The sequence below is a fragment of the Carlito syrichta genome, unplaced genomic scaffold (assembly GCF_000164805.1).
Source record: "Carlito syrichta isolate Samal-C Ts95f unplaced genomic scaffold, Tarsius_syrichta-2.0.1 Scaffold308652, whole genome shotgun sequence".
Classification (NCBI taxonomy): Eukaryota; Metazoa; Chordata; class Mammalia; order Primates; family Tarsiidae; genus Carlito; species Carlito syrichta.
Window position 1 is genome coordinate 777086 of NW_007252748.1, and position 15754 is coordinate 792839.

The 15754-nt window shown below is 46.8% G+C and overlaps 2 protein-coding genes across 2 annotated transcripts in view; both read left to right on the forward strand.

The window, feature by feature from the left end:
• The window catches only part of CUNH2orf50 (chromosome unknown C2orf50 homolog), an 11449-nt gene extending 5115 nt beyond the window's left edge, over nt 1-6334 (forward strand). The window contains exons 2-3 of the mRNA XM_008065541.1: nt 3748-3787; nt 6143-6334. Coding sequence (XP_008063732.1) covers nt 3748-3787; nt 6143-6334 — 232 coding nt within the window. The remainder of the gene's footprint in view (nt 1-3747; nt 3788-6142) is intronic.
• A 1816-nt stretch (nt 6335-8150) lies between these two features.
• Nucleotides 8151-15754, forward strand: part of PQLC3 (PQ loop repeat containing 3) — a 31819-nt gene continuing 24215 nt past the window's right edge. Inside the window, exon 1 of the mRNA XM_021716263.1 lies at nt 8151-8289. Coding sequence (XP_021571938.1) covers nt 8151-8289 — 139 coding nt within the window. The remainder of the gene's footprint in view (nt 8290-15754) is intronic.

Here is a 15754-nt window from a genome sequence, read left to right on the forward strand (position 1 = left end):
ATTCCCAATAGGGGAATTGCTGGGTCATGTGGAAGGTCAATTTCTAGTTCTTTCAGGAATTGCCACACTGTCTTCCAAAGAGGCTGCACCAGTTTGCATTCCCACCAGCAGTGTAGAGGCGTTCCTTTTTCTTCATATCCTCGCCAGCATCTGTTGTTGTTTGTTTTATTAATGGTGGCCATTCTTACAGGGGTTAGGTGGTATCTCAGTGTGGTTTTGATTTGCATTTCTCTGATGATGAATGAGGCTGAGCACTTTTTCATGTGTCTGTTGGCTACCCATATATCTTCTTTTGAGAAGTGTCTGTTCATGTTTTTCGCCCACCTCATAAAGGGGCAGTTTGTTTTTTTCCTTTCAGTGCATTTGAGTTCCTTGTAGAGCCTAGATGTTAGGCCATTGTCAGATAAACCGTTGGCAGATATATTTTCCCATTCTGTGGGCTGTCTCCCTGTTCTCTTGATGGTTTCTTTTGCTTTGCAGAAGCTCGTCAATTTGATGAGGTCCCACTTGTCTTCAACAGTGAATTTTATGGTATGGAATTATATATCAATTTTTAAAAGAAAAAGGTACTTTTTTTTGGAAGAGCATGGTGAGTCAGAAGAGGTTAGGATGCGAAATAGAACATGCAACGTCTACCAGAAGCGCAGAAAAGCCTTCAGGAGACACCAGAGAAGAAAGCTGGGGCACAAGGAGGCATAAAGACCAAGGGGAGGCTGGATGTGGTGGTGCATGCCTGTAATCCTAACACTTTGGGAGGCTGAGGCAAAAGGATGGCTTGAGTCCAGGAGTTCAAGACCTGTGTAGATAACATAGTGAGACTTCATCTCTACAAAAAATCCCAAAATTAGCCGAACATGATGGTGTGTCCCAGCCACTCAAGAGGCTGAGGTTGAGGCCACAGTAGCCATGATCATGCCACTGCCCTCTACCTTGGGTGACAGAATGAGAACCCAGCTCAAAAAATAAAATAAAATAATATAATAGAAACCAAGAGGAAAGAGTTTTGCAAGGCAAGGAAAGCCCTAAGAGATGTCTAAGGCAACACTACCCAACAGAAATTTTATATGAGCCACATATGTAATTTTAGCTTTCTAGTAACCACCTTGAAAAACGTAACAAGAAGCCGGTGAAGTGTGTTTCAATAGCAAATGTTATTTAACCCTAAATCCTTAATATGTAGTCAATATAAGAAATTATTACCAGACACAGTGGCTCATGCCTATAATCCCAGCACTTTGAGAGGCAGAGGCAAGAGGATTGCCTGAGCCTAGGGGTTCAAGACCAGCCTGGGCAACTTGGTGAGACCTTGTGTTTATAATAAATCAAAAAATTAGCTGGGTGTGGTGGTGCACGTCTGTGGTTCCAGTTACTTGGAAGGCTGAGGTGTAAGGATTGCCTGAGCCCAATAGGTCGAGGCTGTGGTGGCCATGAGTATGCCACTGCACTCCAGCCTGGGCAACAGAGTGAGACTCTAAAAAAAAAGAAAAAAAAATTATTAAAGAAATTTTTATGTTCTTTTTTGAAATCTGGTTTGTATTTGATACTTACAGCAGTTCTCAATTAGGACTAGGTATATTTCAAGTGCTTAATAAACCAACTTCCTCCTATTATTATTTTATTTTGAGTCAGAGTCTCACTCTGTCACCCAAGCTCACAGCCTCCACAGCCTCAGCCTACTGGGCTCAGGCAATCCTTCTGCCTCAGCCTTCCAAGTAGCTGGGACTAGAGGCACATGCTACCATGCCTGGCTCATTTTTTTTATTTATTGTAGTGACAAACTCTCTCTATGTTGTCCAGGCTGGTCTTGAACTCCCAGGCTCAGGCAGTTCTCTCACCTCAGCCTCTCAAAGTGCTGGGATTACAGCCATTTTATATATAGCAAAACTGAGAGCCCAGGAATGCAGTGGCTTTGCTGCCAGCCTGCTAGCAGGCAGAAGAACAAGATGATGACCCAGCATTCTTCTCTCATACCACACTGGCTTGTACTACGCCTTAGCATGACCCTGAGATCGAGGTCCCTGCCTTGTGTTAACTCAAAACCAGAAGTACTGAAACGTGCCTCTCTCTTGACATTGATGGAGGTGATAGGAGGTGAGAGATGTCAAGACATTTGTGGAAGATGGAAAGAGATGGGTTGACAGAGTGGGTAACAGGAGACAGAAGAACTTCAGGGGGATAGATAAAGAGAGCCACAGAACTCCCAAAAGGCTCTGGTGTGGGGCACCTGTATCTCAGAAGGATGGGCTGAAAATAAGCATGATTCAAAGTCTGTGTATGCAATAATTAGGCAACTTGAAAAAGAACCAATATTTTTTTATTCTAGAAATAAAAATATATAAAGTTGAACTATAAAACACAACAGAAATGAGAATTCGTAAACTCAGGATAGATAAGTAGAAATTACTTGGAAAATCAAGATAGAAGACATGAAAGAAAAATTAAAGACTTGGAAAACTAGGCCAGGCATGGTGGTTTACACCTATAATCCTAGCAGTTTGGGAGGCCTAGGTGGCAGAATTGCTTGAGCCCAGGAGTTCAAGACCAGCCTGGGCAGCGTAGTAAGACCCCATCTCCACAAAAAAATTTTTTTAAATGAGCTAGGCATGTTGGCATGCACCTGTAGTCCCAGTGACTCTGGAGGCTGAGGTAGGAGGATCACCTAAGCCTAGGAATTTGGGGATGTGGTGAGCCATGATTGTGCCACTGCACTCCAGCCTTGGTGATAGAGTAAGACCATAACTCCAAAAAAAAAAAAAAAAGACCTGGAAAATTGAACAAGATGGTCCAACATACTTTAAGCAGAACTTTCCAAGGAGACAATGAAGAAATAAAATATTTGAAGAAAAAAATGTGTGAGAAGTATTCAAAGCCAAAGAATTACATGAATCTACAGGTACTGGAGAATGTGCTCCACAAAATAGAAGAGTAACAAGAAAGGAAGACACAGAATTCTGAAAGAGGAAATCCCCCAATGGTGAAGGAGGGGACCAGCCCCCTGCCTTGGGGTGCGGCTGGGCTCACGGGAGCAAGAAGACATGGGACTCCAAAGGGGGTTGTCTAGAGAAAAAAAGTTAAAGCCTGTTCCTTGTCTGATGCATGTGATTGTGTAGAATATACTATTGAGAGGGGCTTTTACAATCTTGTTGGAATCAATGATCTGCACATCAAAGCCTATGAGAATTGGAAGAAAAGGTAACTATTAGCTCTAAAAAAAATACTAAGTTGTATAAGAAAGAAACTGGGATCATATTATAACCCCTGGTTCATCTGTGAATAGCATTTACATAATCATAAGGATAGAACCAGTAAATATCAATTTAACCAAGATCTATAATTGTTTTGGAAGGACCAGGTATGGTGGCTCACGCCTATAATTCCAGCACTTTGGGAGGCTGAGGTGAGAGGATTGTCTGAGCCTGTGGGTTCAAGACCAGCCTATGCAACTTGATGTGACCTCATCTCTACAAGAAATCAAAAATTAGCTGGGCATGGTGGCACACACCTGTAGTTAGTTACTTGGAAGGCTGAGGTAGAAGGATTGCCTGAGCCCAGCAGATTGAGGCTGTGGTGGCCGTGAGTGTGCCACTGCACTCCAACTCGGGCAACAGAGTGAGACTCCAACTCCAAAAAAAAAATTCTTTAGTTCTTGCATGTGATGCTTAATTGCTTCGACCCCACACAGTGAAAGTCATTTGTAAAAAATGTCCCAGAGAGAACTCACACTACCAATGTGTTTTTCCTTTCCAGGGTTCAGAATTGGGGTTTCCTGAAAGATTATGACCCGATGGTAAGGCAAAATATGTTCCTGCCTAACATACTTGTGATTTGAGTATTTATTCCTTCTTTCCTTCACTCAACTGACATTAATTGAGGACCCACTCTGCACTAGATATCGAATGTAGAGGTGAATAAAAACACTCGTTTCAAGAAACGCAGGATCTCGTGGGAAAGAAAGTATTTATAGGGAACATTTAGAAATATCCCTATCCTCGCCGTGTTTCTTGATTTTATTAAGATGAACCAACTGGAAGTGACAGCATGTGCTGCTGAAATTCTTCCCCTGGTTGAGGATGTCATCGATGTGTTGTAATATATGTTTGGTGTGTCCAATAAGGACAATGAGTTTAGGTAAAAATACTTTGTAAACTAATTCCCTTCCTCTAATATCGCCACCTCCAATCTATCCTCCACTTTGCCATCGGAGTAATTTCCCCAAGCTGCAAAAACTGACCACGTAACTCCCCTGATCAAAATTCTTAAATATGACATTTTCAGGGTAGCTTACAAAGCTTCCCGTGCTCTAACCCTGTCTACTTGCTCCGCCTCGTAACTCACCCAACACTGTCTTTTAAAAAAAAAAATCAGTCTTACTCTGTCACCCAGACTGGAGTGCAGTGGCACACTCAGGCTACCCCAGTGTCAACCTGTTTCCATGTCAGCCTTCCAAGTAACAGGAACTACAGGCGGGTGCTACCATGATAGTTTTTTGTTGTTGTTGTTTGTTTGTTTTATAGAGACTAGGTCTCGCCAAGTTGCCTGGGCTGGTCTCGAACCCGCGGGCTCACCCCAATGCCTCCCAAAGTGCTAGGATTACAAAGTTGAGCCACCGAGCCTGGTCATCACTGTTTTTTATTCATGCCTTTGAGCATGCTCTTTCCTCTGCCTGAAATGCCCTTCCCACCTCATCAACCTGGTAGACTTCTATTCACTCTTTAAGACCCTGCTTAGGCCGGGTGTGGTGGTTCATCTCTGTAATCCCAGGACTTTGGGAGGCCGAGGCAGGAGGATTTCTTCACCCAGGAGTTCAAGACCCGCCTGGGCAGCATAGCAAGACCTCATCTCTACAAAAAATGAAAAAAATTAGCTCCACTGTCTGGGTGTGAGGCAGACTTCAGTAGGCAGAATGCTGTCACATAACCCCTTGGCAGGGAGCACTCTTACAGGCTAGGAGCCTGGACCGGAAGTCAGTGCCAGATTTCAGGTCCCATGAGTGAAATTCCCTTCCAGGGTAGACAGCAGCAAGCCCACTAAGTCCATGATGTGGACATGAAGCTTCTCTCAACCTTACAAGGTCCACATCAACATGACCACTGCCTGGGAAGACTTACTGCTCACTTTCCAGACTGGTTCTTTGACCATTCTTTTTAGAGCAAGATTCATTTGTCCCCTCACCCAGCATGAACTGACTATTAACTCTTTTATGGTCTCTGGTGAATGGGGCATATACTGGAGGCGGGGAGCGCAGTGATGGATCCATTTTCATCCTTTCTCTTAAGGAGATCACAGTCTGGAGAAATTGGACATTGCAACATCACGTTACGTGCAGTGCTCAAGGGATAGGTAAGATAAGCTGATGAATCAAGGAGTGATCTGGTCAAGCCTGCTGGGAAGGGGAGATTTCCCCTTAAGAAGAGAAGGCCCTTAAGCTTGAGTCAAAGTCTCACTCTGTCACCCAGGCTGGAGTGCACTGGCATGATCAGAACTCCCTGCAGCCTTGACCTTCTGAGTTCAGGCCATCCTCCCACCTCGGCCTCCTAAGTAGCTGAACTTCAGGCACTTGCCACCATGCCCTAATGAGCAGGTGGAGGCTGCGGTGGCCGTGAGCATGCCACTGCACTCTAGCTTGGGTGACAGAGTGAGACTCCGACTCAAAAACAAAACAGAAAAACAAACAAAGGTGAACTAATGTTAACCAAAGATTATGGGCATTGATCCAGGCATGCCCGGTCTGGTCTGAACCAGCCCTGGAGGCTGACTGGCTCAAGGAAGAGTGGCCAAGAACATTCACTGTGCGCAGCTACAAGATGGGGTCAGCAGGCAGGAGAACCCTTCATCCACGGCCTCAGCATGACCTGTGTGTCCAGGCATGGAGCCTGAGGTGAAAGGGCCATCTTGTTGGCCGCCCCCAGGACCCCTCCCTGGATTCCAACATCCTGCTTGGGGCCATATCCAAGGTGTGCTCATGTTGTCACTGAGTGTGTGTTGCTCTACAACTGGTCATGCCAAAGCACCCAGAGACGCTTCAGACAGAGCAGCCATCTGCTCTCTGCTCTGTTCTCTTGCTCCCTCGAGGTCCCCAATAGCATGCAAGTCCCTCCCCTTTCCCATGCAGTGTGTGACCCAGACTGTCCCTTCCCCTCAGGGCAATAAGAAGGAGCCTGAGAAGTTGCCAGACTATGTGCCTCTCTTTTCGGACACAGCCCCCAATTCCACGAATCAGGTCGTGGGCAGCAGGCTGGACACGCCCCTAGGGAAAACTCTCATTGGCATGGACTTCTTCTTCATGGAAGGGGCCCGGAAGAAGAAGCTGGAAGATGAACTACAGCCCATCTAGGAGTGAGGAGGACTCGCCAGCCTTCCCCAGGTGGGTGTGGGTGGAGATGAGAGACACCTAGCTGACCCTAACCCCCAATGGCACCAGGCAACATCCCACACAAGACAGCCTTGGTCTTCACTTCTCCAAACCCCATGACAACCTTTAAGGGGGCTCTATGGCTCATTTTCACATGTTTTTGTTTTTTCACACACGTGGTTAAGAGGACTCAAGTAACGTGCCCAAGGCCATATAACCTCCAGTTCTTCTGGCTCAGAAACCCATGGATGCCCCATTAAAGGGAGCCCTGTACTGCGGTCAGGAGCATTGACTGCCTAGGATCAAATCCTGCTCCTGGGCCAGGCGCAGTTGCTCACAGCTGTAATCCCAGCAGTTTGGACAGCTGAGGCAGGAGAGTGACTTGAGCACAGGAGCTTGAGACCAGCATGAGCTACATAACAGGACCTGGTCTCTACAAAAAAATTTTTTTTTAATTAGCCGAGCATGGGGGTGCATACCTTTAGTCCCAGTTACTCGGGAGTCTTAGGTGGAAGGATCACCTGAGCCCAGGAGATCGAGGGTGCAGTGAGCTTGGTCATGCCACTGTACTCCAGCCTGGGTGACAGAGTGAGACCCCCAACTCAAAACCAAAAACAGGCCAGGCTTGGTGCTCAGCCTGTAATCCCAGCACTTTGGGAGACCCAGGCAAATGGATTGCCTGAGCCCACAGTTCGAGATCCGCCCAGGCAACTTGGCGAGACCTCATCTCTACAATAAAGCAAAAACTAACCAAGTGTGGTATCGCGCGCCTATAGTTCCAGCTACTTGGAAGGTTGAGGCAGAAGGATCGCCAGAGTCCAGCAGGTCGAGGTTGATGTGGCCAGGAGCATGCCACTGCACTCCAGTCTGGGCAACAGACTGAGACTCCAACTCAAAAAAAAAAAAAAAACCACACCAACAACAAATAAATACAGCTTCAGGTGGCTAAGCCAGTGCATCCAGGAAGGAAGCATTGAGCACTTCTCTCACAGGCTCCTTGAGGAAGAGTAGGAGGGCCAGGGACCAGCATCACTTCTGCCATTCCTGGAAGCAGAGACGCATGTAGGCAATGTGAGCAGACACTCTGTGATGGTCACATTACCCACGTCTCTTTTGTTAGGTATTATTGTCACCATTTGAGAGGTTTGGAAACTAGGCCAAAGACTTCATTCACCTGGTCAGGGTCACACAGCTAGTGAAGAGCCAGAAGTCTGACTTTATGCTGCATCCCCCTCTTAAGCCTCAGTCTCCACAGTTACTAAATGTGGGAGAGAGAAAGTAGACGGATTCTAAGGAGATTCAGCTCTGAGCATTCAAGGAGTACTAAAGAACATGGGTGTTTGGGTCCTTTTACAGAGTGCACGAGTCAGCTCAATATCGCTGTGTAACAAACACTCCACTGTTTGCTCACAGGTCTGCATGTTCCTGGGGCTTGACTGATCTTGGCTGGACTCAGCTAGACTTGGTTCCACATTTCAGGTTGGGCACAAGTCTTTCCTCCATGTCTGGCATTCTCCTGAACTGACAGCCTCCTGGAGCACATTTTCCTCATGGCTCATCACCACAGCACAAAGGCCCAAGTGAACCATGCAAGCACACTGAAGAGGCTTTGCATGCAAAGCCTCTTTCTCCACCCTCAGCCAACCTATCTGGCTGCACCCCCCTCGAGTGGCATCATCATGGTATACCCCTCCTCACAACCACTCCATTCACCTGCACTAAAGTCCTGATGTCAGCCTCTCGCCTCACAAGGGAAGTTGGATTGGCCAGGAAGCCTCTAGGTCCAGGTTGTGGAGACATGGGCCCCGAGCCTGCAGGGTCAGCCCCGGCAAAAGAAAACGGGGGGTGTCATCAACAAGAGCTGGCCTCTCGGATACAATGGACCAGGAAGCAGCAGGACTCCAGGTGGGGGCTGGAATCAGGAGCTGAGAGTCACAGTAAATCCCGGAAGGATGCTTTCTCCACTTGTTATCATGGCTTCTCTGAGTACATCTGGCTTATGCTCTTGTCTGAGGCAGAACCAGCATCTCTGCTTCCATGTGATCAAAAATGCCCAGCAGCCACAAACGCAAAGGTGTGCCAGGAAGTGAGGAAGAGTTCAAAAATGATGAGGATGTGTAAAAAGTTCATAAGAGGCTGGTCTCGGTGGCTCAGCCTGTAATCCCAGAACTTTGGGAGGCCGAGGCAAGTGGATTGCCTGAGCCTGCGGGTTGGAGACCAGCCCGGGCAACTTGGTGAGACCTCGTCTCTACAAAAAATCAAAAATTAGCCGGGCGTGGTAGTGCATGCCTGTAGTTCCGCCTACTTGGAAGGTTAAGGTGGAAGGATCACCAGAGTCCAGCAGGTCGAGGCTGCAGTGGTCGGGAGTGTGCCACTGCCCTCCAGCCTGGGTGACAGAGTGAGACTCTGACTCAAAAAAAAAAAAAAAAAAATTATGTAAGAGCCAACTTAAATTTGGGCCAACGTGAGCATCAAAATGAAGTACAGTAATAGCCCATCCCTGATCACGCCCGTGGCAGCCCATTCCCACACCCCACTGAATAACAGAAATAATGATAATAATAACAAAGACTCCATGAGTTCATACCAATACTTTTTTAATCTTAAGTACTGTAGAAAAACTCCTTTGTACTGAAGACTACAGAATATGACAACAGAAAAATCACAATTATAGCAATAACTGATTTAGGCAAGGATCAATAAAAGACACTAAAACTAAGGTCAGGGATGCTTAGGGTAAGCGAAAATGCTGAAATCTAGAAGATACAGCTTCAACCAAGTTATCAAACGTAACCTCACCAATAGCAGGACAGCTGACACAATGTGCTTCATGTGATAAATTGAGGATGACACCACCTGCCAAAAACACTTCTGCCAAAAAATGTGTAGGCTGTGGACAGTGGCTGACTACCTGTAATCCCAGCACTTTAGGAGACTGAGGGAAAACCATTGCTTGGGTCCAGGAGTTTCACACCACCCTGGGTAACATATCGACACCTCAGCTCCACAAAAAAGAAAATGTTTTAAAATTAGCAGGGCATGGTTGCACATTCCTGTAGTCCCAGCTACTCGGGAGGTTGAGGTAGAAGGCTCACCTGAGCTCAGGAGGTTAAGGCTACAGTGAGCCATGATGGTGCCACTGCGCTCCAGCCTGGGCAACAGAGTGAGGCCCTGACTCAAAAAAAAAAAAAAAAAGTAACTGGAGTGTAATCAGGAGGAAACTCCAGGCAAACCCAAATGGAGGAACGTTCTGCCAAATAACTGACCTTGAATCCTCCAAACTATCAATATCATAAAAGACAAAGTAAGGCTGGGGGAGTGACTCAGACCCTGATCCTTGACCAGCTCCTGGGCCAAGGTAAAAGCAGCTCTAAAGGACACTTTGCAGCCAGGCATAGTGGCTCATACCTGTAATCCCAGCACTTTGGGAGGCAGAGATGAGAGGATTGTCTCAGCCCACGGATTTGAGACCAGCCTGGGCACCTTGGTGAGACCTCGTCTCTACAAGAAATTGAAAAATTAGCCGGGCACAGAGGTGCATACTTATAGTTCCAGTTACTTGGAAGGCTGAAGCAGAAGGCCCACCTGAGCCCAGAAAGTCAAGGCTATGGTGAGCCATAATCATGCCACTGCACTCCAGCCTGGGCGACAGAGTGAAACTCCTCCCCCATACCGCCCCCAAAAAGACACTTTGCAGACTTTTAAGTGTTAGGTAATGGACTGAATATTAGCTAACAGCACTGTGTCAGTGTTAACATGTGGAGCGTGGTGCTTTCATAGATGCTCTGCGGAAGAAGCTCTCGTTCCCAAAGGCTGTTATTGCTGGCGTATCCAGCCAAACACCATGATGTCCATCGCAAACTTGCAAATGGCTTAAAAAATGTGTGTGTTGTGTGAGTAGAGACAGATAAAATGAATAAAGTCAACAATAGGATTTCCTGTTTCCTGTGATACCTGGACGTGAGATCTGAAGTGATGAAAGTCTCTGGCGCGTTAGTGGGGTTCTCCATGCTCTTTGTGTTGACCGATGGTTTCGAGGATGTGGCTGTAACCTGTAGTGAACAGTGGCTGCACGTCGGACTTAAACGAAAGCCTTATTTGAATTACCAGCTACTCCAGCCATATGAACTCTATCTAGGAACTGGCTGTCCTGTAACTGGAGGGTTATTGGCGTTTTTTGAATTCTTTTATCCTGTCTTCTTGTGGGATCAAAATTAATGGGGGTATTCCCATTAAAAGTTCAATCACGCCGGGCTCGGTGGCTCAGCCTGTAATCCCACGCCTTTGGGAGGCTGAGGTGAGTGGATTGCCTGAGCCGGCGCGTTCGAGACCCGCCTGGGCAGCGAGACCTCATCTCTACAATAAATCTAAAAATCAGCCGGGCATGGTAGCGCATGCCTGTAATTCCAGCTACTCGAAAGGCTGTGGCGGAAGGATCGCCGGAGCCCAGCAGGTCGAGGCTGCGGTGGCCGGGAGCGGCCACTGCACTCCAGTCTGGGCGACCGAGTGAGACTCCAACTCAAAAAAAAAAAAAAAAAGTTCAATCACTTATGAACCAGCAAATTTAGATATCAGTGGTCACTTCCCAGTATCATGCTACATTCAAAGAAGGTTCTCATTCAATTTTATGAAAAAAAAGTGAAACATAACATTTGTGGGTTCAAAAGGTCAACGGGAAAGAAAAGCTCAACTTCACATCACATGTCAACTTCAGGAGTGACATCTTGGAATATTTTTTTCTGGTGGATTGAGTAAATTGCATCTCTCCAGATTAAGTGTAGGAATAAAGCTTTTATATTCTGGACCGGGTGGCAACCTTATAAAACCTGGCACTGGCTGGTCAAGGAGTGGACTGCCTATTGGAGACTGGACAAATGCCTGAGGATATCATCTTTTACCTATTTAGAAATAATCTTTTTAAGAGAATTTGCTCTGCAAGCTCTTTTGGTAGGACAAAAAATAAGCTTCCCCAGATTTTAAGTTTCTAATACCCATATTTCTAAGAATAAAATCTTGTGAGATTTTTTTTTTTTTTTTTTTGAGAAACTTGTCCATGGCAGGTCTTTCTGCCATGAATCTTTGTTTTTCCTTCTCACCAATAAACTCTGTTTAAAACTTTGCTGGCCACTCTGAAATTCATTTTAGGTATGAGCCAAAGAATCCAGCAGTTTTGCACTGCACCCCACCTGGCATCACAACTATGACTTTCTACCCACCCTGAAGCCTACGTGCAGTTTTTTCATGACTCAAGACTTACATTAACAGTTTTTGATACATGACCACTGATATGACACAAAGCCTCCTGGTCGTGTTGACAGGAAGAAAAAACAAATTAAGTTTTGTAATTTTAAAAAACGTCAACAATAAATTCATCTAGGTGTAGAGCGCACGCTCATTCATTGTACTATTCTTGCAGCCTTTTGAAAACATGAATGGGGGGGTGGCCACCACGATGGCTCCTGAGTTTACATCTCCTCTGTTAGAACAGCGGGGTGGGGGGAAATCGCAGAATCAGTTCGTGCTCAAGTCCCCCTCCGGTCCCCCACCCTGCTGCACCCCCACCCCGAAGAGATTTCTTGGCCAGCTTCAGTCAGGAAGCTGACTCACTCTGTTCAGCTGTGGCTTAGGAGTGAGCTCAGACTCCCTTAAGGGACTGTGACCAGGGGCGCCGTGTAGACGGGGAGACAAAGGTCTCAGATACGGGGCACTCTATTGCGCTGGAGAGATATTCCAGTGGGTATGCACAGTGGAGACCCCCACCCAGACATTACAACGGTTCCTGAAGAAGCAGAGGAGCCTTGAAGATCAGCTGCTGTGATGCCATCATATGGGCAGAAGAGCTGGCATGCCAGCTGGAGCACAGGACAGGGACACAAACACCTCCCCACAGGACCCAAACATGACTCCTCCTAGGAACACCCACTCTGGCCTCTACAGCTCCAAGAGCAAAGCCAGTGTCTACAAATCCCAACAACGTTTTGCTAGTTTGCCCCTGCTCTGTATCTTGCAATAATCTTCTTAGGTGGGGATAGTTTTTCCCATTTTAAAATGAAGAAACTGAGGAAGTTAAGGTTTGTCCAAAATCACGCAGCCTGGCCGATCTGGGTGGCTCAGCCAGTAATCCCAGCACTTTGGGAGGCCAAGATGAGGGGATTGCCTGAGCCTGCAGGTTTGAGACCAGCCTGGGTAACTTGGTGAGATCTCGTCTCTACAACGAATCAAAAATTAGCCAGGCATGGTGGCGTGCACCTGCAGTTCCGGCTACTTGGAAGGCTGAGGCAGAAGGATCGCCGGAGCCCAGCAGGTCAACGCTGAGGTGGGCTGTGAGCGTGCCACTGCACTCCAGCTCGGGCGACAGAGTGAGACTCCGACTCAGAAAAAAAAAAAATCACAGCCTGTAAGGGTGAGAGGACAGCTGAGTTCTGCCTGACCGCAGGCAGCTTCCTTGTCCTTGGCCAGGTACAGCGTTGTCCCACAACAGAGAAGGCTCACGCCCTTTGTGGTCCTGGGAGTACTCATATCTCATTAAGGTCATACTGCAAGCATCTCCAAACACTAGGGGCAGGCTGGGCCCTAGGTGGGAGTTAGCTCTCTTCTAGCTAGTCCTGGGGTCCAGATCCTGACCACTGCTAGAATAAAGAGAGGTGGGGCAGAAGGGGAGAAGGAAGAAGGAGGAGCCAGCATCAGGTGACCGGGACCAGGCACTTCCAACCAGGACCGCCTCCTTGCTTCAAGGGATATGTCAAACGACCTAATGAAGCCGAGTATGGTGGCTCACACCTATAATCCCAGGCTGAGGTGAGAGGATGGCCAGAACCCAAGGGTTCGAGACAAGCCTGGACAACTTGGTGAGACCTCATCGCTACAATAAATAAATAAAAACTAGCATGGTGGCTCACATCTGTAGTTCCAGTTACTTGGAAAGCTGAAGTGGAAGAATCACCTGGGCACAGTAGGTCAACGCTGTGGTGACCGTGAGCATGCCACTGCACTCCAACCTGGGTGACAGAGTGAGACTCCAACTCAAACAACAACAACAACAACAAAAAAAAAACCCTGATATGATCAAAGTAAAGTAGCTGGCACCTAGGAGGCACTCAGCACATACGAGATGTTTCTATAATTTTCACTGCTGCTGTTGATAAGCCTTTGACATTTGTAGGAAAACTCTCTACTTTTCCTATTTTATTTATTTATTTCTTTTTCTTTTTTTTTTTGAGTCAGGATCTTACTCTGCCACCCAGGCTGGAATGTTGTGGGACAATCATGGCTCACCATAGCCTTGACCTTCTGGGCTCAGTCTCCCGAGTAGCTGGGACAACAAGAGTGCATTACCGTTCCTAGCTAATTTTTTTGTTTGTTTGTTTGTAGAGATGAGGTCTCACTATGTTTCCCAGGTTGGACTCAAACTCCTGGACTCAAACAATCCTCCCACCTCAGCCTCTAAAAGTTCTGGGATTACAGGTGTTAGTCACTGAACCTGGCCTTATTTTTCTTAAGAGCAATAATTGTCATTGATTAGCAATCTAGCCAGAATAGGGCCAAACCTAATTTTCTTTAAAGCTTTCCTTCTAAACATCCTGCTTTTATGTAGACTTCGAAGGGAGGACTCAACACTTTCTTGTTTTTTCCCAGGGGGTGGTGTTGGGTGAGGGTGATGACCTGGTTAGGGCTGAAGAGGAGAGCTTCTGGCCAGAACTTGCATGCTGACCTTCCTAGCCGAGGTTTACAGCACAAAACAGCGATCATAGATTCTGGCATTGCATTTTTGTGACTTTTTTTCTGCTTCATAACCTGGCCCAGTACATATGCAATTTCCAGAGTCTGAAAAATACATCCTCTCTGTCCCCTCAGAGGGCCACATCCAAGTTACCTTCTTTTATCAGTAAAAATATATTTTACCTCCTTAAGAAAAAGTTTCTGCTGGGCATGGTGGTTCAAGCCTGTAATCCCAGCACTTTGGGAGGCTAAGGTGAGGAGATTACCTGAGTCCACGAGTTTGAGACTAGCCTAGGCAATTTGATCAGACCTCATCTCTACAATAAATAAAAAATTAGCCGAGCATGGCAGCACACACCTGTAGTTCCGGCTACTTGGAAGACTGAGGTGGAAGGATCGCTGGAGCTCAGCAGGTTGACGCTGGGGTGGCTGTGAGTGTGCCACTGCACTCCAGCCTGGGCACAGAGTGAGACCCCAACTCAAAAAAAAAAAAAAAGAAAGAAAGAAAGAAAGAAAAGAAAAGAAAAAGAAAAAAATTTGACTGGGTGTAGTGACTCAATCTGGAATCCCAGCACTTTGGGAGGCCGAGGTGAGAGGATTACCTGAGCCTGGGGGTTCGAGACCAGCCTGGACAACTTGGTGAGACCTCGTCTCTACAATCAGTCACAAAACTAGCTGGGCATGGTGGCGTACGCCTATAATTCTGGTTACTTGGAAGACTGAGGAAGGACTGCCTGAGCCCAGGAGGTCAACGCTGGGGTGACTGTGAGTGTCACTCACAGCGCCACTGCACTCCAGCCTGGGTGACAGAGTAAGACTCCAACTCAAAAAATAAAGAAAAGAAAAGAAGATGTTTCACTCTGAAGTGCTCAAGTGCAAGGCTTTAGGGAGGCCAGGGCAATGTGCTTCTGGAAAGAGCATGAAATGAAGCGGCCTGGGAGTGAAACTGTCCATATAAAACTAACACTGGGCCACAGAGAAAAAGCTGAGGAAGAGATCCAAGCCCTGCAAAGTTGCCATTATGGCTAGAAATGAACAAGCCTGTTGTTTCTAGGTTTGCTCAGTTCCTTTCATGACTGCTTGCACAGTCACTTCAGTAGACAGCAATTGATTATCTATCAAGGTCTCCTTGATAGCACCCAGAAGGTTGATCAGCTGAATGGCATAAGCAGCTTTAATCCCCAGCGACCCCACCTACCCCTTGCCTTCCGCCTGAACCACCTCTATAATGACTTACTGCTCAGGGGCCAGTAGCCACTGCCGGAGTCCAGCTCCAGCAGGGTTCAGGGTACCCCAAAGGTGGAGACAGCATTGGCGATTGGGGGGAAGAAGAAAGAGAGAAAGAGAGAGAGAGAGAGAGAGAGAGAAAGAGACTGGACCCCTGTCTAGTGCAGAAGCCGTTTATTGGGAATTACAACGGGTCTTTTATACACAGTCAGGTATGTGAGGGACGTTCCCCACCCACCAGATGTTCTTTCAGGTATAATCCCATAACAGATGTTAAACCTAATCCATGAAACCTTAATACATGACTGCCTTTAAACCCTCCTCGTACTGCCTATAGACCCTTTTCATATTGCCTATAAACCCGTTTCGTACTAATACCAAGTTAAACAATTCTATAGAGACTTAAGTACTTACTTTACAAACTAAAGTGGCCCATCCCAGAATGTTTAGAATGTG